This window comes from Bufo gargarizans, chromosome 1 (genome assembly GCF_014858855.1).
Source record: "Bufo gargarizans isolate SCDJY-AF-19 chromosome 1, ASM1485885v1, whole genome shotgun sequence".
Lineage (NCBI taxonomy): Eukaryota > Metazoa > Chordata > Amphibia > Anura > Bufonidae > Bufo > Bufo gargarizans.
The window spans coordinates 570,540,813-570,566,837 of record NC_058080.1 but is presented as its reverse complement, the minus strand read 5'-3'; the positions used below and the strand labels follow the sequence as shown (position 1 = coordinate 570,566,837).

The window sequence follows — 26,025 nt, the reverse complement described above, 5'->3', positions numbered from 1 at the left end:
GGATTACATAAAAACTAAACTTACACCCCTAAAAGATGTGGTTTGGGTATTCCTGCCAGTGGACCGTGGCTTTCGGTTCTTATAGTTCTATATCAATGGGGCGGTGATTCAACTTCTAATGTTATAGCATGGCTCCACACACAAACTTGCAACCCCCACTAACACACCCAGGTGGGTTTTTAAAACTTTCCCCAGGCAAATACACCCTTTGCCCAATCAGATGGGTAACTGATAATGTTATCACGTGCATTGCCCTCCAGCCAATCCATTTGGCAAATAGAGCTTAGATGGTTCGGAGCGCATTTCTTAGTCTCTTAAAACAAAGATAAGATGGAGTCTAATACAATTCAGCCATTAAGTCTTTGAAACGCTGAAAAGGAATATAAGAAACACAAAAATGTAATATGTTTGTCACATACCAGATGGCGTACATTTCCATTTAAGGCCATTAACTGCCTAAGGAGTTGAAAAGCTAAGGACGTCGTTAGGACATTTTGGGATGAAATTTTTTTGGGGGGACTGGTCCATCTTAAAAATGTTCAGCCATTTCTGAGTAACAGGGGTTAAAAAATCAGTCTGTTTGCAAGCTGTCACTTTCTGTTTTCTTTCAATCATGTAATCTGACAGCACATGTGTAGCTCTTATCTCTGATCTGACCTCAAAGATAGATGAGAGAAGCAAGCTTCGGATGTTACAGCCAAAGTCGCTTCGTTCAAAACTTCAGATTACCGTAATACTGTACGGAGATCCGTCTCTGTACAGTATTAGAATGTATCGGCTCTGTCTGGTACCTCAGAACCGAAGCTAAGTTCGGTTTCAAGTGGTTTTCTACTTTAAAAATCAATTACTGAAGTTATTCAACGAAGTAGTAATCCAAACTTTTAAACAAAGCCGCTTTGGATGTAACATCCCAAGCTCTCTTTGCTCAACACTACTCAAACACTCACTATACCGCAGTTAATGAGTTCAGGAGATCAGAGCGACACAGGAGTCATCTTATGGGATTCAAAGACAACAGAAAGTGATAGCTTGCAAATAGTGTTGAGCGAACTTGTGTTTTAAGTTCAGTGTCTAAAGTTCGGGTTATCAAAGAATCCAGTTATAGATTCCGCTACCACAGGCCATAACGGAATTAAGAATCTATAACGGGATTCTTCGATAAGCTGAACTTTAGACGCCAAACTTAAAAAAACAAGTTCTCTCAACACTACTTGCAAATGGACTGATTTTTAAATCCTGTATCTAAGAAACAGATGAACAATTTTAATAAAAAAGTAGTAATTGAATGAATATTTTTTTTTTACCCAAAAAGAGTAAAATGCAGTCATAAAAACGGCCCTGAAGGTGTACATAGCCTTTAAAAGGTTTTTGATAAATGACCCCCAGTGTGCCTTACCACTAACGTGATCATGGCATTTTTACTGTATATACAGTACAGACCAAAAGAGTTTTCTTTATTTTCATGACTATGAAAAGTGTAGATTCACACTGAAGGCATCAAAACTATGAATTAACACATGTGGAATTAGATACATAACAAAAAAGTGTGAAACAACTGAAAATATGTCATATTCTAGGTTCTTCAAAGTAGCCACCTTTTGCTTTGATTACTGCTTTGCACACTCTTGGCATTCTCTTGATGAGCTTCAAGAGGTAGTCACCTGAAATGGTTTTCACTTCACAGGTGTGCCCTGTCAGGTTAAATAAGTGGGATTTCTTGCCTTATGAATGGGGTTGGGACCATCAGTTGCATTGTGGACAAGTCATGCGGATACACAGCTGATAGTCCTACTGAATAGACTGTGAGAATTTGTTTTATGGCAAGAAAAAAAAAAAGCAGCTAAGTAAAGAAAAACGAGTGGCCATCATAACTTTAAGAAATTAAGGTCAGTCAGTCTGAAAAATTGGGAAAACTTTGAAAGTGTCCCCAAGTGCAGTCACAAAAAACATCAAGCGCTACAAAGAAACTGGCTCACATGCGGACCGCCCCAGGAAAGGAAGACCAAGAGTCACCTCTGCTGCGGAGGATAAGTTCATCCGAGTCACCAGCCTCAGAAATCGCAGGTTAACAGCAGCTCAGATTAAAGACCAGGTCAATGCCACAAAGAGTTCTAGCAGCAGACACATCTCTAGAACAACTGTTAAGAGGAGACTGTGAATCAGGCCTTCATGGTAGAATATCTGCTAGGAAACCACTGCTAAGGACTGGCAACAAGCAGAAGAGACTTGTTTGGGCTAAAGAACACAAGGAATGGACATTAGACCAGTGGAAATCTGTGCTTTGGTCTGAGGAGTCCAAATTTGAGATCTTTGGTTCCAACCACCGTGTCTTTGTGCGACGCAGAAAAGGTGAACCGATGGATTCTACATGCCTGGTTCTCAACCTGAAGCATGGAGGAGGAGGTGTGATGGTGTGGGGGTGCTTTGCTGGCGACACTATTGGGGATTTATTCAAAATTGAAGGCATACTGAACCAGCATGGCTACCACAGCATCTTGCAGCGGCATGCTATTCCATCCGGTTTGCGTTTAGTTGGACCATCAATTATTTTTCAACAGGACAATGACCCCAAACACACCTCCAGGCTGTGTAAGGGCTATTTGACCATGAAGGAGAGTGATGGGGTGCTGCGCCAGATGACCTGGCCTCCAAAGTCACCGGACCTGAACCCAATCGAGATGGTTTGTGGTGAGCTGGACCGCAGAGTGAAGGCAAAAGGGACAACAAGTGCTAAGCATCTCTGGGAAATCCTTCAAGACTGTTGGAAGACCATTTCAGGTGACTACCTCTTGAAGCTCATCAAGAGAATGCCAAGAGTGTGCAAAGCAGTAATCAAAGCAAAAGGTGGCTACTTTGAAGAACCTAGAACATGACATATTTTCAGTTGTTTCACACTTTTTTGTTATGTATATAAATCCACATGTGTTAATTCATAGTTTTGATGCCTTCAGTGTGAATCTACAATTTTCATAGTCATAAAAATAAAGAAAACTCTTTGAATGAGAAGGTGTGTCCAAACTTTTGGTCTGTACTGTAGGTGTTGGCAGAACGTAGGAAAAACAGCAGGAGCCACAACATGCTGTGTTTCTGAAAAGTAGCCAGAAAGATAATAGATGCCACCTTATTAAGAAAAGAGACAGGGAAAAAACAACACTTGTGTTGCCTGCATTTCATATTTCCTATAGATCTTCAGCAAACATCTGGAGCTAGTGTTTTTACCACAAAAAAAGTGCAATAAGTGCCGCAATCCCCTCCCCCACAAACTACAGGTGAGAGCACACTAATTTAGATGTTTCTATTTTAGGAAAGCTAGGTGACATTCAATAAGGTTACTATCCCTGTCACCAAGGTATGTTATAGAACTAGAGGAGCTGAGCAGTGGGATATATAGTTTTATGGGCCCTGCAAAAAAAGATAGAACATGCATACAAGAATAGACATGAGCTAGTATCTGTATTTTGAGAATCTGCAATTTGCGCACCACAAAAACAGATACGGTTGTCTGAATGAGCCCTAAGAGTTTGTGAGTAGTCCTACTTACTGACAGCTATCTCTATATGCTTAGTCACACGGAGTTAAGCTATCTGCATCCACTCAGAATGCATTGGGGCCGTACGGATGCGGTCGGGGCAGCTTGTGAGAGCCTTCAAACGGAACTCGCAAGCGGAACCCCGAACGCAAGTGTGAAAGTAGCCTTAGCCGTCAGTCACTGAGGAGGACTGCCCACATAACTCCTAAGAATAGAAAGAGTGGGGATTAAATGTATACAATTTTTACTAAATCTTTTTCCAAAAAACTATATATGAATGTGCTCAGCTCCTCCTGCTCTATAACCTGCGGACTGCACTGCATTTTCATGGTGACAAGTTCCCTTTAACTAGACAAATATACTTTTCAGGATTCAGAAATCTAGGGTACATAATAATTGTAAATGCCTGTTCCTCAAGAGCATGGATGGCAAATTGTTGGGGTGTGCCGAGATTTGGTGCTGTTCTACATTCATCACATGGTCTGAATTAAATCAGCCCAAAACAATAGCATCAAGGCAAGGTGACCTTCATCAGAGTCACCAAGTCATGACTTCCTTCATGTGACACATGCACACAATGCTGCATGTAATACCACAGAGATCTCTCCTCACACTGGCACACAGCAGGAGATGTCCTGTTTCTTTCACTCTCATGCTAGGAAAATACCTCAAGTAAAGCATTTACTGTATTGTCACCTACCGATTTCATGTTCCTGTCTCTTATATCAGTTCTCCCGAGTGGGCAGAGGCAGACCACGCAGCTGCTATAGGGACAATGGGGAAAAGGGGCCAGCAGTGGGGAAAAGGCCCCGCACCCTAATTACACATTACTGACCAGCTCCAGTATAGTATCCCCATCATAAATAGGGAACACTAAAGGACCTGTGATGATGTCATCACTGGTCCAGTACATCTAGTAAAGGAACTGCATAAAGAATGCTGTAGTTCCCAGGTTAGATAGGAGCATCTGCCAGGACCTGTGAGGACATCATCTTCAGCACACAGGTCCTTTACATCTATAAAGGAACTGCACAGAGCATCAACACAGGTCCTTCAACCCCCAACATCATGGAGAAGAACTGCAGTATGAGTACTCCACCGAGTGGTAAGAGGAGGTTCTCCCACCTTCCTCTTTATTTGCACCCCATTACCCATTTTCACACACACCCATTAATTATATATATATATATAGTACTACAGACTGTTACAACCACTATTCCCTCCCACAATAAATATATAATTGACCACATATACTGCATCTATTATACCTATAGACAGACACACACACGGCATTTATTATACAGTATAATAGATGCAGTGGACACAGGTATGTAGTATACTCAGCAGTTTAATGATATGTGAGGTACGAGGTGTATGAAAGATACAGTGTTTACAGATATACAGCAGTGTACTGATATGTGAGGTACGAGGTATAATAGATGCAATGTGTACAGAAATATAGTATATACAGCAGTGTACTGATATGTGAGTACGAGCTGTAATTTATACCTCACTGCTCACATATCAGTACACTGCTGTATATACTGGCCATGAACAGGTAGTGGGAGGAGCTATGAATTGGTATGGGGGCCCAATTTAGATTCTTGCTATGGGGCCCAGTGATTTCTTTGTACACCTGTGGTTCCCCCATCTGTGTCAGGATTATCTAACAAGTGACAGAACTGGCTCTAAATTACCAACCAAGAAAACTCTCTCTCTCTCTCTCTCTCTCTCTCTCTGAGTCTCTGTCTCTCTCTCTCAGAGTCTCTGTCTCTCTCTCTCCGAGTCTCTGTCTCTCTCTCTCCGAGTCTCTGTCTCTCTCTCTCAGAGTCTCTGTCTCTCTCTCTCCGAGTCTCTGTCTCTCTCTCTCAGAGTCTCTCTGTCTCTCTCTCTCAGAGTCTCTGTCTCTCTCTCTCAGAGTCTCTGTCTCTCTCTCTCAGAGTCTCTCTGTCTCTCTCAGAGTCTCTCTGTCTCTCTCAGAGTCTCTCTGTCTCTCTCAGAGTCTCTCTGTCTCTCTCAGAGTCTCTCTGTCTCTCTCAGTCTCTCTCTCAGAGTCTCTGTCTCTCTCTCTCAGAGTCTCTCTGTCTCTCTCTCAGAGTCTCTCTGTCTCTCTCTCTCAGAGTCTCTCTGTCTCTCTCTCTCAGAGTCTCTCTGTCTCTCTCTCTCAGAGTCTCTCTGTCTCTCTCTCTCAGAGTCTCTCTGTCTCTCTCTCTCAGAGTCTCTCTGTCTCTCTCTCTCAGAGTCTCTCTGTCTCTCTCTCTCAGAGTCTCTCTGTCTCTCTCTCTCAGAGTCTCTCTGTCTCTCTCTCTCAGAGTCTCTCTGTCTCTCTCTCTCAGAGTCTCTCTGTCTCTCTCTCTCAGAGTCTCTCTGTCTCTCTCTCTCAGAGTCTCTCTGTCTCTCTCTCTCAGAGTCTCTCTGTCTCTCTCTCTCAGAGTCTCTCTGTCTCTCTCTCTCAGAGTCTCTCTGTCTCTCTCTCTCAGAGTCTCTCTGTCTCTCTCTCTCAGAGTCTCTCTGTCTCTCTCTCTCAGAGTCTCTCTGTCTCTCTCTCTCAGAGTCTCTCTGTCTCTCTCTCTCAGAGTCTCTCTGTCTCTCTCTCTCAGAGTCTCTCTGTCTCTCTCAGAGTCTCTCTGTCTCTCCCTCTCCGAGTCTCTCTGTCTCTCCCTCTCCGAGTCTCTCTGTCTCTCCCTCTCCGAGTCTCTCTGTCTCTCTCTCTCCGAGTCTCTCTGTCTCTCTCTCTCCGAGTCTCTCTGTCTCTCTCTCTCCGAGTCTCTCTGTCTCTCTCTCTCCGAGTCTCTCTGTCTCTCTCTCTCCGAGTCTCTCTGTCTCTCTCTCTCCGAGTCTCTCTGTCTCTCTCTCTCCGAGTCTCCATCCATCCAGCTGTACACACACAAGGTTGGAAGAAAGGAAGAAAGAACAGTAAGACACAGGCTTACACATATGAACTCCGATATTCATTAGATGGAAGCTTTGGACATTGTATACTGAAAACAATGGAGAATGTAGCAAACAGCACAACTTCAGTTCAGACACACAGAAGCAGACCTAGTGACAGACGTGATCCCCTACACAAGAATGACATAGCAATGCCCTTCTCTCCAAACCACTTACTTGCAATTAAATCCAGTTTCCGCCCCGCTTGTGTGATGTCCGGGCTCCCATAGCAGCCCCCTCCTCCACAGCTCCAGCTCCACTACCCCCCTCCACCCTGACACACACTGCACTCCTGCCGGCTGTGGGATGTGCCCAGTACTGCTCGGAGCCTCCACACTTCCTGGCCATTTGCATAGTTAAGCCTTCAACTAACCACAACATTCCAGCTGTGATTTTGCAATATACTGGAATAGGCCAGGCTCGCCTCATGATTCATCCTTCTAAGTATATGTGTATGAATAGAAGTGACCAGACAAACATGGTGTGTGTGCCAAGGACACCGTACTAGTCATCAAAGAAATATCTACACTTCTTACGTCTTTATGGACATACATTGCACAGCAATCCACACAGTAAAGTACGACGAAACACTGTACCGTAAGGAGTTTTTAAAGTTCAAGATAAAGAATTCCTCCCAGCATTCAGCTTTCCTGCCCAAGGAGCAGCTGCAGATGTGACTTATAAGTATATATACCGGTAAGCATCTGAAAGGCTTAATTATAAGTCAATGGGATCCACTGGGTGCCGCTGGAATTGATTGCGGTGGATCAGGCAATGTATGATGGTTTGTGTCAAATGGAAGTGAGCCGACTTGTATAATTACAATGGCTACAATGTACTTTAAGCATCACATTTCCTAAAATCCACCTGTAGATCCTTTTTACACAAGAATACAACACAAGTGCTGAATAAACCAGCTCTGAAGAAAGAAGTTCAGTTCCTAAGGAATTTGATCACTTAAAAAAAAAAAAAATTTTTTTAAAAACTACAACACTTGAAGTGTTTCTAGACGCAGTAGATCATTTTGATCCTGTGCTGTTGTTAATTTGTAACCCTGAGAAAAGATCATTAGGGAAGCTGCTGATTTGAGGAAGGAAATGGGGCTGTGATGTAAGAAGAACCCATGGTAAGAATGAACTCATTTGCTGCACTCAATTTTTGAATAAAGGAGAAGTATTAAAGTGTAACCGTCAACTTTTGACATGCCAAAGTGAAATCTTAGAAGCTTTGGTTTGCAGGGGTGACGAGACCTGCTGTAATTGCTAAGGGTACTTTCACACTTGCGTTTTTCTTTTCTGGCATAGAGTTCTGTCATAGGGGCTCTATACCAGAAAAGAACTGATCAGGCATATCCCCATGCATTCTGAATGGAGAGCAATCCGTTCAGGATGCAGCAGGATGTCTTCTGTTCAGTCTATTTGACTGATCAGGACGGAGATAATAGCGCAGCATGCTGCGGTTTTATTTACGGCCCAAAAAACTGAAGACTTTCCCAAATGCCGGATCCGGCATTTTTTCCCATAGAAATACCGGATCCGTCCTTCCGGTCTGCGCATGAAAAAAAAATCATGCCGGATCCGTTTTACCGGATGACACTAGAAAGACGGATCTGGCATTTCAATACATTTTCTGACTGATCAGGCATTTTACAGACTGATCAGGATCCTGATCAGTCTTACAAATGCCATCAGTTGGCATACGTTTTGCCAGATCCGGCAGGCAGTTCTGGCGACGGAACTGCTTGCCGGATCACTCTGCCACAAGTGTGAAAGTAGCCTAATCACTCTGCCACAAGTGTGAAAGTAGCCTAATATAAAGGGACAGAAGAGCTCAGATAAGCGCTGCACCCCTTCAGCTGTGATCAACGTTATATGCTGTATCAATCCATAGAAAGAATTAGTCTGTACAGGGCCATATTAAAGGGGTTGTTCATCCCGGCGGCCTTTGGGGCAGAGCCCCACGAAGGCTTAACCTGTGGAGGAAATCATACTTACCACCTCTCCGCCGCTGGCTTTCAGCTACTTTGCTCCTCCGTTGCCATTGGAGATCTCAGGTCACCCCATGTCAATATCAAGTCCACCACCAAGCGCTAATTCCCGCCTCTCCCATAGAAGTGAATGGGAGTGTGCCGCACATGCACGGCCCATGCTCCCATTCATTTCTATGGACCAGACGGCAGTAGATGAGCAAGCGCTCGGCTATTTTCGGCGGCCCCATAGAAATGAATGGAGGGCGGCTGCCATCACTTTCGGGGCTCCGTTCTCAATATAGGTGCGGGTCCCAACGGTGGGACACGCACCTATAAGACAATGGGGGCATATCCTAGCGATTATGCCCCCATTGTCTAAGATGGGAATACCCCTTTAAGTGTTTCTGATGCCCTAGGAACATTAGGTGCTGGCTCCTTGTAACAGCTGAGCTCTGATGGCATGGTGGAGAGTCAGAAAGCCACGGTGAATATGATAATGCATGGCGTTTTAATTTGATCACATACACTTTTGGCCACACGGGTGTAATTCCGTACAACGTACTAACATAAATGGCATGCGGCCAGTGATTGGTATCATTAAAACTGTGTCCAAGTAAACAAAACCCATCAGAGCATGGGCTGCGGCACAGAGAACGATATTAAAATATTAAAAGGTTGGGTATATGATTATTTTTTACACAGGTTCGTTTGTTAAAGTTAGAAATCCCATTTGACATTTTTTACTGCTCTGGGTAACCAGGGATGTTACTCCATTAACTTTCACCCCAGTGAAGACAGATAATACAAAAGGCTCCACATAAAGACATATATTCTTTATTTCAGGCATGTCCAAACTGCGTCCCTCCAGCTGTTGCAAAACGACAACTCCCAGCATGCCTGGGTAGCTTACAGCTATTAGGGCATGCTGGGAGTTGTAGTTTGGCAATAGCTGGAGGGCCGCAGTTTGGACATGCCTGCTTTATTTTATAATGGTGGAATGCATAGAATAAGCACGTTGAACTTTTTTTCACTTTCTTCATTACACAAATTTTACTTTCATACATTTATATTAGATATAGGTAAAGATTTATAGATAAAGATGCTGAAGGGGTTAAAAATAAAAAAATTACTACAATTCCCCACCTCTGCCGTTGGTGCTGGACTCCACACACATAAAAAGGAACGGATTGGATACTCAACCAGTCACTGGTGCAGCTACTCATTGGCTGAAAAGGAAGTCCAATTTTCGTGCATGGAGCTCTGTATCAACAAGGGGAGAGCAATGGAGATTGAAGCAGCATCGAACAGCCGCTTTGGGTGCTCGGTGAGATAAGTAAACATTTTTATTTTTACCCTTTCAGCATTTGTTATACAAGTTTTTTTTTTTATCACTTGAAAAAAACCCTTTTAACGCGTGTGCATGGAAATGTACAACAGTGTACAGACATTACTTCCCAGCCAGCCCAGGTCATAGGCTCATTACAGCATTGTGCAGGAACTATATCCCACCAATGATGTACAGGAACATCATTTTACATATCGTGGTGCGGACCCATTGACTTCAATAGGCCCGCAATCCACATGTTGCGGGCAAAAAAAGGTCAAGTGCTTCAGGGTCCGTGTGGCTGTGCCACAAAAGATAGGACATGATCATGGGTGCCTTGAAGCCAATGGGTCTGCACAGCGATCGGGGGTGCACACAGCCGGTGTACACGGATCTGCAGTCGACAAAATGGATCCAGCCGTGTGAATGCACTCTTGGAACCAGGCACTCAGGCTGTTGTGAAACTACAAATCCCAGCATGCTCCATTAACTTCTATGGAAGATCTGAGAACAGACAACCAATTGTGCATGCTGGGAGTCAGTTCCACCACAGCTGGACTTCAGGAGGTTGCTGATCCCTGTATTACATTCTCTACACAGCGAAAGCAGATCAGAAAAACTGAATAAAGACAAAAAGCACAGATCTCTCACCTGGCCTTTTCCCTTTCGTCGATAATTTCTTCTTACCAGGCTTTTGTAATTCTCATTCTTTTTGGTCAGGTAATAGAAAAGAACACAATCGGACACGGTCTGCAAAGACAGGCGTGCAAAGCATAAGCTCACATTGTCAGGTCACAGCCATCCACACAGTTTACAGATCGTAAAGCCTCTGCCTTTCCAGTGATTACAGCACACAGTAACATGTCCGCTTTACATAACTTTAGACTTTGACATAAGTGCCTTCCCTGTGCTCTAGGAATGCAGCGTTGAGGCCTTTTACACCTGAACGTCATTCTTTTTTATCTTTACAGTTTCAAATCATTAACAATATAGCAATCACAAAAATAAAATAATTCTCTGTTAGGCTACTTTTACACTAGCGTTAATGTTTTCCGGTATTGGGATCCGTCGAAGGGTCTTAATACCGGAAAAAAAACCTCTTCCGTTTTGTCCCCATTCATTGTCAATGGGGACAAAAACATAACTGAACAGAACGGAAAGCTCCAGAATGCATTCCGTTCCGTTTTCATACCAGAGAGCAAACCGCAGCATGCGTCCTGGGGTAAGGAGCATGACCCCCAATGCAAGTCAATGGGGACGGATCCGTTTTATCTGACACAATCTGACATAATACAAAACTGATCCGTTATGGCTATATAGGACATAATACAACCGGATCCTTACATAACGGATGCAGATGGTTGTATTATCAGTAACGGAGGTGTTTTTGCTGAAGCCTGCCGGATCCTGGAAAAACACTAGTGTGAAAGTAGCCTTACAAAGACAAAGACATGCAGGTTTCATCAATATAGCCAAGCTTTACAGCGCTAATGACGGCTAATTTGTGAGGTTTTAGTATTTTCATATGCCAAGTCAATCTTTACATGGGATTCCTATTTAACATGTAGTTCTTCCACAGCACTTCTGCAGTCTGGAAGCATTTACTGTAAGCCATTGCAAAATCCATATTACTGAGCAATGAGCATTGAACGCAAGACACCACAAAACCTAAAGCTCTTCACGTCACTAAGTTATTAATAGAGATCACTCATACCTTTCTTTCCAAGAATGAAGCAATGAACACAAAGTTCTTTGGTTGCTGGATAAATCTGTAAGAGAAGACACCAAATGATTACATGGCACCCATAATCTCATCACATAACCAAACAGTGTAGTGCCTGATCAGTCACCATTAGAACTAGGGGGCCTCAGGTGTTCATCGTAGTTGTCTTTTTGGGTACAGTCACATGTGACGGATACACAGGGTTTTATCTGCACCAATATGTTCTGCGTGGATGGACGTACCCAGTTTTGGTAAGATTAATATATGTAAATGATACATGGAGGCGCTAATCATCTTTTTTTTATTATTCTGTCTGATCCTTTTACTGTAGATGTATTAAAGGGCATCTGTCAGCAGATTTGTACCTATGACACTGGCTGACCTGTTACATGTGCACATGGCAGCAGACGGCATCTGTGTTGGTCCTATGATCATATGTGCCCTCATTGCTGAAAAAAAAATTGTTTTAATATATGCAAATGAGCCTCTAGGGGCAACGGGGGGCGTTGCAGTTACACCTAAAGGCTCTTCTATCTCTGCAACTGCTGCAGGCTGGAAAAAGGCCCGTGCTACAGATGGTATGCCTGATCCCACCTACTTGTGTTGCCCCAACACTTTTAGGCTTTTTTTTTTTTTTAAGTTGCAAGTCCGCCTCTAGTCTTCATCACTCCATGGGCGGCTCTTCATCACAAGCCCCCCCCCCCCCCCCTTCCCCCTATGAAAGTGGATGTTGATTTCAGAGCAGCAGGGAGATGAAGAGCCAGTCGTGGTGTGATTGAGAGCGAACCCAACGGTGAGGACTAGGTAAGTCTGATATAGTGTTGGATAACCCCCTTTAAGCCATGCCCCCTTCTCAGATGAGTTGTAAAAAGGGGATGGTAGAAAACATGTGTTTGCGGAAATTGTGGTACATTTGGTAAATTCCGATTAGTAAATCTCCTGCATTGTGTTGGCTGTAATTGCTGCAGTTTGTTTTGATGCAACTGCCCATCTGGTTTTTACAGGAGAAAAGGGTTACATAATGGGGGTCATTTACTAACACTTCTTTTGATAGTTTTCGGGGTACAAAAGCAGCAAGACCCAGTTTTGTGACTTATATTTTATTTATTTTTCCTTCAACCCCCTTTTTCCGCAGAGCGACTATTGTAACTTTAAGTGTTCTCATTTCCAATTGCCGCATATCCGCAGCCAGACTGCTTTTTCCCCGCCGTTTGGGCAAGACTGTATTCATACTCCTTTACCCTTTCCATATACTCCATCCATTCCTGGAAACTTGGATTTTTCGTGGAGCCCCAATGTTTGACTATTATTATTTTGGCCAGAGTTATACCCCGAAACCAAAATAGTTGCTCAATTTTATTTTTGTCTGTCTCTGGCAGAGTGCCAAGAATTACATATTCAATACGGGCTTCATATTTCACGAGGGAGCTGTTCTGCAATTTCCGGAATATTTTTATCCAGTAATCTTTTATACCCGAGCATTCCCACAATAGATGTTTATAATCTCCTCTATCCTTATTGCATTTATAACAATTTGGTTCTTTATCTTTATAGTTTAAAGTTTTGTGACTTTTTAAATGCCCGTGTGACATTAGGGAGTGGCATGAGCCGGGTTATAAGCCCTGGCAAATTCATTAACATTTATACCTACTGTATTTCCAGACAAAAATGAAAACTACTCCAATCAAGGCCTGGAGTAGTTCTCAATCTAGGCACACGGACTGCTAGAGGATGCTCCCAATTAGGTGCACCCTCAGAGTGCAGGGGATATCAAGGCTTTGATAAATGTGTTTCACCTCAAAGTCATGTGGGCAAATAACACATGAAAAAATGTCTTAAAATTCCGTTTTTGTCTTTTTTTTACTGCAAAGTGTAAACCTATCCTCTTGGTTACTACTGTAAAATATTTTGCCATCACACAGGAGTCCGCAATCTCTGGCACTCCAGCTATTGTGAAACTATAACCCTCACCGTGCTCCTTTCACCTCTATAGATGTTTTCAGGAAAGCTGAACAAGTGTGCATACTAGGACTTGTAGTTTCCCAAAGTCTGGAGCAGCGGAGGTTGAGGACCCCAGCCCTACAGTAGGTAATTATCGTGCCTATTCTTCCTGTAAGCATAAACTGCTGGTGCTTTGGGGGAATGTGTGTCTACTCATACCCTCCTTACACTTTAACATGTTGGTGATTCATTGACATTTCACAGCAATTCAATGCTGATGTGTCTGACTAAGCAGAGTCATTTGTGGAGAATGTTGAAGTGATGCCAATCCTCTTGAGGAAAAATGATTTACTAGAACAAGAGGAGGTTCACTGCATGTGGCCAGACCTAGGGCATATGAGATCAACTGCAATCCATTCGAGCTCCATAATTACTACTGCCAAAACCCACAGGGAATCCAAAGAAATGCATTCAACAAAAAACACACAAATAGTTAAATAATATACAGCAACAAGCATAGCCGTGTATGATGACTTCTCATACCCACTATATTGTCACCACACTCCTGTGAATGAAATACCATTAAGTACTGCGAGGAGGTCCAATACTATTGGGGTCCATTCACGCATCCGTATGGGTTTTGCGGATCCACAAAACAAGGACACCGGCAATGTGTCCCACATTTTGCGGACCGCACATTGCCGGCACTATAATAGAAAATGCCTAATCTTGTCCGCAATTGAGGGAACGGAATTGCGGACCCGGAAGTGCGATCCGGACAGCACATAGTGTGGCCCTATAGAAATGAATAGTGGACGTGTGAATGGAGCCTTATGCTGGCAGACCAATGTCTCTAAAGCAGACCCTGCAGACTTGCATCATCGATTGCCATCTCTTGTGTTTAATTTATAACAGGTCCAAAGAAGCAGAAGAAGCTGATGGAAAGAGGTAGCCTACACTTTATTGGCAGTACTTTGATCTCTGCTCGGGTCCCCGGAGCAGACAACAGTTGGGATTAGGAAGGAATCTTCATCTGTGAAGTAAGGCCGTGTTCACATATTATGGGTTTCTTTCAGGAAAGGGTATTTATTTTATACTCCATCTGCCTGCTCTCAAAAAACTGTGATTATTGATGCAAAGTTTCAGAGGAGTTAATCCACAAGCAGATCCTCGTGCCAAATCCAAGTTTTATCTGCAAATTTCTAGTGTGGATTAGATTGTCAAACCATAGTAGATCCTGGCCATAAATCTTGACAATGTGAACATGCTCTAACAGGAAGCTACTGCAATGTCAGACGCTGGATGAAAACTAATGAAAAGAATGTAGTAGTAGGGCACAGTGATGGTGCGGACACAGGAGCTGTTACATTGGCAGCCAGATGCTCAAAGAAGGCCCCTATGTCTGCCGTGTGGAAGAAAAAAAAAAATCCCCCAAAAGCTTTGCTTTCAGTCTTGTATTATGGTAAAAAGTAAAAAACTGTACATAAATGCTATTGTCATGTCCATGACATCTCCTACGATAAATGTAATACTTTATTAATTGCACATAGAAACATAGAATGTGTCGGCAGATAAGAACCATTTGGCTCATCTAGTCTGCCCAATATACTGAATACTATGGAGAGCCCCTGGCCCTATCTTATATGAAGGATGGCCTTATGCCTATCCCATGCATGCTTAAACTCCTCCACTGTATTTGCAGCTACCACTTCTGCAGGAAGGCTATTCCATGCATCCACTACCCTCTCAGTAAAGTAATACTTCCTTATATTACTTTTAAACCTTTGCCCCTCTAATTTAAAACTGTGTCCTCTTGTGGTAGTTTTTCTTCTTTTAAATATGCTCTCCTCCTTTACCGAGTTGATTCCCTTTATGTATTTAAAAGTTTCTATCATATCCCCTCGGTCTCTTCTTTCTTCCAAGCTATACATATTAAGGTCTTTTAACCTTTCCTGGTAAGTTTTATCCTGCAATCCATGTACTAGTTTAGTAGCTCTTCTCTGAACTCTCTCTAGAGTATCTATATCCTTCTGGAGATATGGCCTCCAGTACTGCACACAATACTCCAAGTGAGGTCTCACTAGTGATCTGTACAGCGGCATAAGCACTTCACTCTTTCTACTGCTTATACCTCTCCCTATACATCCAAGCATTCTGCTTGCATTTCAGTGCTGCTTTATTACATTGTCTTCCCACCTTTAAGTCTTCTGAAATAATTACTCCTAAATCCCTTTCCTCAGATACTGAGGTCAGGACTGTGTCGAATATTCTATATTCTGCCCTTGGGTTTTTACGCCCCAGGTGCATTATCTTGCACTTATCCACATTAAATTTCAGTTGCCAGAGTTCTGACCATTCTTCTAGTTTTCCTAAGTCCTTTTCCATTTGGCGTTTCCCTCCAGGAACATCAACCCTGTTACATATCTGTGTCATCAGCAAAAAGACAAACCTTACCATCGAGGCCTTTTGCAATATCACTTATGAAGATATTAAACAAAATTGGTCCCAGTACAGATCCCTGTGGAATCCCACTGGTAACATGACCTTGTTTTGAATGTTCTCCATTGACTACAACCCTCTGTTGTCTGTCACTCAGCCACTGCCTAATCCACTCAACAATATGGGAGTCCATGCTCAATGACTGCAGTTTATTGATAAGTCTTCTATGTGGGACAGTGTCAAAAGCCTTACTAAAATCTAGATATGCGATGTCTACTGCACCTCCACCATCTATTATTTTAGTCACCCAGTCAAAAAAATCTATAAGATTTGTTTGACATGATCTCCCTGAAGTAAACCCATGCTGTTTTTCATCTTGCAATCCATGGGATTTTAGATGTTCCACAATCCTATCCTTTAATAGGGTTTCCATTAATTTGCCTACTATTGATGTCAGACTCACTGGTCTATAGTTGCTCGATTCCTCCCTACTACCTTTCTTGTGAATGGGCACGACATTTGCCAATTTCCAATCTTCCGGGACGACTCCTGTTACTAATGATTGGTTAAATAAATCTGTTAACGGTTTTGCCAGCTCACCACTAAGCTCTTTTAATAATTTTGGGTGTATCTCATCAGGCCCCTGTGACTTATTTGTCTTCACTTTAGACAGCAAACTTAGAACATCTTCCTCTGTAAAGACACATGCATCAAACGATTTAATAGTCATCCTTTCTAGTGGAGGTCCTTCTCCTTTTTCTTTTGTAAAAACTGAACAGAAGTATTCATTAAGGCAGTCGGCTAGCCCTTTATTCTCTTCTACATACCTTCCGTCCTTTATTTTTAATTTAGTTATTCCTTGTTTTAATTTCCTTTTTTCATTTATATATCTGAAGAATGTCTTATCCCCTTTTTTCATAGACTGAGCTAGTTTTTCTTCTGCCTGAGCTTTAGAAGTTCTTATAACTTGCTTGGCCTCTTTCTGCCTAATCTTGTAGATTTCCTTATCTTCATTGCTCTGGGTTTTTTTATAATTACAAAATGCTAGCTTTTTATTTTTAATGATTTGGGCCACTTCTGCCGAGTACCACAGTGGTCTCTTCCTTTTTTTGCTTTTACTGACCAGTCTAATGCAATTTTCTGTTGCCTTCAATAATGCACCTTTTAAGTAGTCCCATTTCTCCTGGACTCCATGTAATCCGTTCCAGTCTGATAAGGACTCATTTATGACTAATTTCATTTTTGAAAAGTCTGTTTTTCTAAAATCTAAAACTTTTGTTTTTGTGTGGTGGGACTCTTTCACAGTTCTTATATTAGTAAGTAAGTGGTGTAGGAAGAGGGGAAAGGGGGGGGGGGGCACGACAGAACTGCAGCATTTTATTAATCCCGCCTCTCAAAATAGGACTGAAAAGTGACATGTACCTCAAAATGATCTGAATGAAAACTACAACGTATCCTGCAAAAAAAAACAAGCCCTCATAAAGCTATGCTGGCACTTAAAGGAACCTGTCACCTGGATTTTGGGTATAGAGCTGAGCACATTGGTTGCTAGATCGCTGCTAGCACATCCGCAATATCCAGTCCCCATAGCTCTGTGTGCTTTTATTGACTCATCTCAGGGACAGGACTCATTGCGGTTAATTTGCATATGTATCAAATCGTTTTTTTTTTGTTTTGTTTTTTACACAATACAAGCATACAGAGCTATAGGGATTGGGTATTGCGGATGTGCTAGCGGCGATCTAGCAGCCCATGTCCTTAGCTCTATACACAAAGTTTTTTTAAAACAAAGCTTTTTTAAATAGCAGTTTTATTGTGCAAATGAAGCAAAGCATAAAACAATATTGGTTTGGTATCTCTATAATCATAAATAATAAAGTTAACATGACATTTATATCACAGGGTGAACACAATAAAACAAAACCCGGAAATAAAAAAATAAAAAACCTCACATTCCTACAGTTTTCAAAATGTGGAGAAGAAAACAACTGCTGTGGCATTAAGTACGAAACTAGGCAGTATCCTTAAAGGGGTTGTTCAGGCCCTGGAAAAAAATTGGGGATGGCTGGTCACTGTGTACAATTATAAAAAAAAAATAACCTGCTCTGGTCGTCTCTCATCTCCATCCCCTCCTAACTGAAACTGTGACATGTTAACTCTCCGCACATCACGCTGCTGGCCAGTCAGCGGCTTCAGGTGTGAAGTGTGCAGACACGGCAAGTGAACGCTAAGGCAATATCACAGGCGGGACTTTAAATGGCAAGGATGAGGCAATCAGGGCAAATAAGGGAATGTTCACATCACACGGTTTATTTTTCCTATCTATCAGAAGAGAAAAATAAAGAAAAAACGTGTCCTGTAAAAAAAATATAATAATCCTGTACATCAGCTATGCACATCTCTCATCTATTTTAGCCATTTCTTCCAGAGATCCGTTTTATTAGACAGAAAAAAGTCCTGCATGAAATATGTCCCATCTAAAAAAAAATAAAGGATCCAGTTGTTTTTTCTGACTGATCAGAAAAACTGAAAAAATGAAATGGTGATGTGAACTCTCCCTAAGTGAGGTTTTCTCTATTTTCTAGTCACACACCATGCCGGCCATACTGTCACGGACATTCCCGTGACAGGTGCTAGGAGATCTGTGAGACTGGCAACACGTGGTTTGATCCGACAGGTTCCTTGTGGATCAATTCCCGTCTGTGTTGTTTCTGGTAATGGTATTGCTTATGTGGTCAATTAACTTTCCCTATTTATTGTGGTTTCTCCCACCATGCTGTGCGGTTTATAGCTTTAGTCTTGTTGTGGATTGCTGGTGTTTGGATCTCGGCGGAGGTCCTGTGCTTCCATAGTCAATTGAAGTTAAGTGTCTTCTTCCCCTGTTTACCATTGGGGATTTCTTGTGTTGTTCTTTTCCCTGCCATTTGTGTTTAGACCTGAGGGAGACTCCTGTTCGTCCTACCTTTTGGAGGTACAGGTTGTCTCTTGTCCTGACATTAGTATTAGGGTCCTACAGGGTGAGTTAGGACTTTAGGTTTCTGTGTATTAACTCTCCTACCTCTGGGGTCAGTTCATACTTGCAGTCAGTCAGGACTTTGATTAGGGTTTCTCTAGGAGGAGACCTGCTCCTTTCCCTAGTTACCAGGCCTTTTCCACTTACCCCTTTCCCTCCTACGTTCAGTGTGGGTTTCCCTCTCACACCGAAGTGTGACACATACCCAATTTTCAGGGCCCGTACGACCTTTTTAAATGTTTAAAATCAACAAGCTTCTTGTCATGAAGGATAATCACTGAAGTCTTTATTTAAAAAAAAAAAAAAAAAGCATGCTCTCTTCAAATATAAATAGATGTACATGCATAGTAGTATGTGGGGATATACAGTACTGTACCACATCTATATTTTATCACCTAGGCCTGGGATAATCCTTTAGCATTACATTATTCCAATGTAAAGAAAACACAGGACCCACAAAGTGGACAGGGAGACTGAAGCGGAGAAACAGGTCACACTTAATAATGCAAGCACATTTCAGATTGTATTCATAGACCACTGCGGGTTCCTCTTCAGCCTTCATTGACTTCTATCAGGAGAATAAGACCATTGAATGGAATCCTATGAAGCACGAGTACTATACAGAAAGCACAATACACATAGTGCAGAAATATGGCCATATAAAACCGTGGGTCTGTAAATAGCTCCATAAAACAACATAAGGCTACTTTCACACTGGCATTTTGGCTTTCCGTTTGTGAGATCCTTTCAGGGCTCTCACAAGCGGTCCAAAACAGATGAGTTTTGCCCTAATGCATTCTGAATAGAAAAGGATCCGCTCAGAATGCATGAGTTTGCCTCCGATCAGTCTCCATTCCGCTCTGGAGGCAGACACCAAAACACTGCCCGCTGCGTTTTGCTGTTCGCTTGACGAAACTGAGCCAAACTGATTCGCCCTGACGCCGGTGTCACCATTACCTTTGGCAGAACTTACTCTGCAATTCCTGAAGCAACGCCCGCCACCCGAGCAGTCCCTTTAGCGGTAACAGTCTGATGAAGGCAGGATTGTGGCCGAAACGTCACATATATGATTTACCGCATTTCCGATTGAATTAAATTTGCACACAGCATAAACTGGAGTTTATATTCTTCTTGATACAAGGGGGTGGGAATCAGACTTCCAGTAGCGTACCTACAACAGTGTGCCACAATTTTTTTTTTTCTTCAACACAATAGAAAACTTATTAGTCTCCCATTGACTTTCAATGGAGTTCATGACGGATCTGTCTTGGCTATGTAACAGATAATACAAATTAATCCGTTCATGATGGATGCATGTGGTTGTATTATCATACTGGATCCATTTTTGTAGATCTATGACGGATCCGCCCAAAACGCGAGTGTGAAAGTAGCCCAACATTCAGGACTTACCCTATATAAAATTTTTATAAAATGCATAAAAGTAAATAAAGCCGCATTATATAGAGAAAAGAATACAGTGCATTACTTGAAGGCCTATCATAGGTTACAAGGAATACTGAACTTATGATGTAGGAAAAAAATGATGATTTTACACAAACACTCTTCAATACTTACTTTCAGCTTGTGTACCCTGCATAAACTGGACAATAAAAACCCATTAGATCATGGCCACTAGATTCCCCATGTCTGCAATTCCCTGCACCCCAGAAAGTGTGGGTTGTGGGAGGGGGTGTCACACAGAGCATCAGGTATGTTAATAACCAAATATGGCTGCTTCCTTTCTATCATGCATCCAAAACCACCAGTATGTTTCAGCGATGCCCAGAGTTAAACCAGTGCATTTCTAACATCTAATAATATCATTTCATTTTTGGTGCAGTTCACCTTCTTGATAATGGAAAATTTACTCTGATCAGTTTACAGCTTGGAAAGTTCAGAGCACAACTCTGTGTTAATGGATATACAAATGATATATATTTATGTATTAGACACTGACTGCATATAATCATATGAGCACAATCACAAGTAGAGACGTCTTTTATATACATAGATGTGTCCTTGTGTGTGCCCTGCTGGGACTTATGAACTAAAGGCCTTCCTATATGGGTTAATGAAGAGGTAACCACTTGTTCCTGATAACCGCCTGATAGTGAGCAAAGGTGCTTTTACATTCAGAAGTCATCTCCCCTTTATGGGGACAAGCAATCGCCCACTCCCCTACAGATTCCTGTTTGCCGGCAGCACAACCCTGGACGATCTGCTGCTGGCAATGATTTTAGCTGCAGCATAAAAGACACCTACACTGTTGGAACACATCCACATGGGGCACTTATTGGTAACGAGCAATTGTCCTGATCTTTGCCTCATGTAGAAGGGCCTGGAGAATATAAGGTGTGTTGTCAGGAAGGTTTATGCAGCCTGCATATTAATTAATGAACCTAACTGAACCTAATAGTAGAATGGAAATTCTAGTTGGATCGTGGATTCATAAATCCGAAATTGCAGATCTGAAACTACAACTAGAGGGGCTTTCTGCTTTGGACAATCCCTACTTGTTAGAAGAGTCCTTTGACAATAAGTTGAACGTTGAACACATATTATCCTCCTCTAGGGCCCTCAGTGATTAGCTTTAATCTATTCAGAAGACCTAGAAGCGAGTGTTAACCACAGTGATAATCATGCATTGTGCAGTGTCCATTCAAATCAACTGGTACTGCACGACGGGGCAGGTTCTCCAGCGGTTCCGATATTCTTTGGGACTGCTCCCCATATTGGTTAAGAGATAAGGATACTGAATAGAATTCAATAGATATATGTAGAATTCCTTAATAGGGTATATAAAAATGGGTTTATTAAAGTACACAACCTCTTTAATGCAAACAGAACAAAGTATCCGTAGAAATTAAGTAGCACTGGCGTGAATGTGAATCTGGCTGCACACTGAATCAAGAACTTACTTCTCCCGGAAGGTATCCTTCTCTTGTTCACTCCACATGTTCATGACCTGTCGCTCCTTGTACACCTTCATGGGGTCATCCATCAGGCCATTCATATTAATGAACTTGATACGCTGCTGCTCTGCATCAAACAGCATGGGGGGAATAACTGCCAGCTGACGCATCTGCCTCTCCAGGTTCTACAAGAAAAATATACACATGTAGAGAAGAAAATGGACATTGCACAGGTCTGCACATTGTTCTTTGACAATAGTATGTCCGTGTAAAGGTAAAATTCACAGAGTAATCAGCAAACTAAAACACTGATAACCATGAATAGGAATATCCTTGGTAGGGGTAATGATGAGCCTGTGTAGGAGGCAGTTGTCAAGCATTTACAAGTAGTTGAAAGATTTTAGTGGGGGTCTGCAGATGGGCAGATACAAACAGTTGGCGTCAATGAAACATCTGGCTGTAATCGATGTCACACCATACAGGCTCATGCCACGTCAGTCACAAGACTGTCTCTATAGCTCCGAAAAACATTTTTCTAAACAAATAATTAGTAACCTAAATAAAAAGGTAGAGAATGACGCACAACTCACAGTCTATACTAAATTAAAAAGGTAGAGACTGGCGCACAATTCATAGTCTACACTAAATAAAAAGGTAAAGACTGGCGCACAACTCACAGTCTACACTAAATAAAAAGGTAGAGACTGGCGCACAATTCATGGTCTACGCTAAATAAAAAGGTAGAGACTGGCACACAATTCATGGCCTACACTAAATAAAAAGGTAGAGACTGGCGCACAATTCATAGCCTACACTAAATAAAAAGGTAGAGACTGGCGCACAATTCATGGCCTACACTAAATAAAAAGGTAGAGACTGGCGCACAATTCATGGCCTACACTAAATAAAAAGGTAGAGACTGGCGCACAATTTATAGTCTACACTAAATAAAAAGGTAGAGACTGGCGCACAATTCATAGTCTACACTAAATAAAAAGGTAGAGACTGGCGCACAATTCATAGTCTACACTAAATAAAAAGGTAGAGACTGGTGCACAATTCATAGTCTACACTAAATAAAAAGGTAGAGACTGGAGCACAATTCATAGCCTACACTAAATAAAAAGGTAGAGACTGGCGCACAATTCATAGTCTACACTAAATAAAAAGGTAGAGACTGGCGCACAATTCATAGTCTACACTAAATAAAAAGGTAGAGACTGGTGCACAATTCATAGTCTACACTAAATAAAAAGGTAAAGACTGGCGCACAACTCACAGTCTACACTAAATAAAAAGGTAGAGACTGGCGCACAATTCATAGTCTACGCTAAATAAAAAGGAAGAGACTGGTGCACAATTCATAGTCTACGCTAAATAAAAAGGTAAAGACTGGCGCACAATTCATAGTCTACGCTAAATAAAAAGGAAGAGACTGGTGCACAATTCATAGTCTACGCTAAATAGAAAGGAAGAGACTGGTGCACAATTCATGGTCTACGCTAAATAAAAAAGGAAGAGACTGGCGCACAATTCATGGTCTACGCTAAATAAAAAGGTAGAGATTGGCGCACAATTTATAGTCTACGCTAAATAAAAAGGTAGAGACTGGGGCACAATTCATAGCCTACACCAGTGATGGCGAACCTTTTACAGACTGAGTGCCCAAACTGTAACCTAAAACCCACTTATTTATCGCAAAGTGCCAACATGGCAATTTAGGATAATGTTTTTTTTTTTGTTATTAATACTGTTATTTCCCATGGATCTGGTGGGCTTCTGTCCAGTTGGTGCTCCTAGCCGGCCTTTGTATAACAGGGGTTTAAAGGGTTTCTATCACCAGAAATACTGTTATGTAGCTGACTGACATTAGCGATGCGCCCATGTCAGCACTACATAACAGTATGTTTCTAACGTTAGTCCCTGCAGCCGTTTTTTGTTAAAAAAGCACTTTTATTATATGCTAAATGAGCCTCTAGGTGCTATGTGGGCACAAAATCAGCACCTAGAGGCTCCGTCCACTCACTTTGTATTCCGCCCAGGTCCAGTGTTGTGCCCGTCCCGCTCCTCTTGATTGATGCCACTGTTCCCTGCATCGTTGGCGAAATCCTGCGCCGTTCACTTCTGTCTTCAGCGCAGGCGCAGTGAGTGAATGATGCGATCCTGGTGCCGGCTTCCTCACTGCGCCGACTACGTCACACTGAGGAAGCCGGCATCAGGAGAGCGGCCTTTACTCACTGCGCTGAAGACCGAAGTGAACAGCGCAGGCACAGGTTTTCGCCAACGATGCAGGGAACAGTGGCATCAATCAAGAGGAGCGGGGCGGGCACAACACTGAACCTGGGCGGAATACAGAGTGAGTGGACGGAGCCTCTAGGTGCTGATTTTACGCCCACAGAGCACCTAGAGGCTAATTAGCATATAATAAAAGTGCTTTTTTTTTAACAAAAAGCGGCTGCAGGGACTAACGTTAGAAACATACTTGTATGTAGTGCTGACATGGGCGCATCGCTAATGTCAGTCAGCTACATAACAGTATTTCTGGTGATAGAAACCCTTTAAGTGGAGGTACCCTCAGGGTTCCCCCCATCATTTGTTTTCACCAATGTATATGTCTAATTATGCTTAATACATTTTTGTGTCATATTTTATATATTATCTCATGCGTATTATTGTGGGGTTATTGGTCGGTTCTATTATAGGTTTTGTTGTTCAACACAGCAATTTAACCTGAATACTACAGTCTAATCGAGTAGCTCTTCCATGTAATTTATCATTTAGCTATAATAGCCTGCCTACATTCAGTGCGCTGCCTGTGCCGTTCATAGTGCGCCCTGCGCTGATGAATGGCAGGAAAAGTCTAAGGCATATTGGTACGCCTTAGACTTTTTAAAGGAGCGTGGGTGCCCAGAGAGGGCTCTGTCCATGCCATAGGTTTGCCACCACTGGCCTACAGTAAATAAAGGTAGAGACTGACGCACAATTCATGGCCTACACTAGTCCTTCACCTAAATCTCATGTATGTGTGACAGCAATAGACAGAAGGAAGAAGTGAAGATAGGGCTGTAACGATTACTCGATGCAATAGAGTCAAGAAAATCCTCGATGCAATTTCACTGCAACGAGGATTCGTTTAAATCACGTGACCACGGAGCGTGAGTGAAGTGTGTGCTGCGGTGCCCGGGCTGCGGCGGCTTCCTGACGGACCCGGTCACTGTGCTGTGCGGGCACACGTACTGCTGGCCCTGTCTGTGGGGAGAGCCCAGGAAGTGCTGCCGGCTGTGCCAGGGGCATGGGGCACCAGCCCTGCCGGACCTGTGTGCAGCTCAGGCAGCTGGCAGTGTGTGCCCAGGAAAAGCTGGCAGCACCGGGATATCGCCGAGCTGCTGGAGGCCAGGGAGCACCAGGAGGCATTGGCCAGGATCCGCTTCACCATAGACGCAGGTAGGAAGCCTGCTGCCCATAGAGATCTGTGCCTGGGAAAGCTGGGTGGCAGCAGCATTAGGCTCTCCAAGGCTCCTGAATACCAACACTATGGTATTACTGCGGTGACTGCAGGGGAGCAGCGGGGTGACTGCAGGGGAGCAGCGGGGTGACTGCAGGGGAGCAGCGGGGTGACTGCAGGGGAGCAGCGGGGTGACTGCAGGGGAGCAGGGGGGTGACTGCAGGGGAGCAGCGGGGTGACTGCAGGGGAGCAGCGGGGTGACTGCAGGGGAGCAGCGGGGTGACTGCAGGGGAGCAGCGGGGTGACTGCAGGGGAGCAGCGGGGTGACTGCAGGGGAGCAGCGGGGTGACTGTAGGGGAGCAGCGGGGTGACTGCAGGGGAGCAGCGGGGTGACTGCAGGGGAGCAGCGGGGTGACTGCAGGGGAGCAGCGGGGTGACTGCAGGGGAGCAGCGGGGTGACTGCAGGGGAGGACATGGCAATGGATGGCACTGGGGTGGGGGAGAGCTGATGGCACTGTGGGGAACGAAGGGTGTTTGGGACTGATGAGTTTTTATAAAGGAAAACAGTATTAATTCATTTTTTCTTAGAGTACTTGATTTATCGTAAAATAAATCGGTAGAATACTCGATTACCAAAATAATTTTTACTGCAGCCCTAGAAGATACACAAGAGATCTGCCTCATTTGTTAAACATAGCTTGCCTATAAGCTGACGTCTTTGCAGCAGATATCATTGCTGTTATAATAGAAGACTTTACTTTTGGATAGATTTTGGCAGCTACCCAGGTCTGAATGACAA

At 43.0% G+C, this 26,025-nt stretch overlaps 1 protein-coding gene across 26 annotated transcripts in view; it reads right to left on the bottom strand.

The window, feature by feature from the left end:
- Positions 1–26,025, bottom strand: part of NCOR2 (nuclear receptor corepressor 2) — a 407,074-nt gene that overhangs the window by 153,843 nt on the left and 227,206 nt on the right. For all 26 annotated transcript variants that reach the window (XM_044275678.1, XM_044275679.1, XM_044275664.1 and 23 more), the window contains exons 12-14: positions 21,788–21,966; positions 11,468–11,522; positions 10,405–10,503 (exon numbers count right to left, since the gene is read on the bottom strand). In XM_044275678.1, coding sequence (XP_044131613.1) covers positions 10,405–10,503; positions 11,468–11,522; positions 21,788–21,966 — 333 coding nt within the window. The remainder of the gene's footprint in view (positions 1–10,404; positions 10,504–11,467; positions 11,523–21,787; positions 21,967–26,025) is intronic.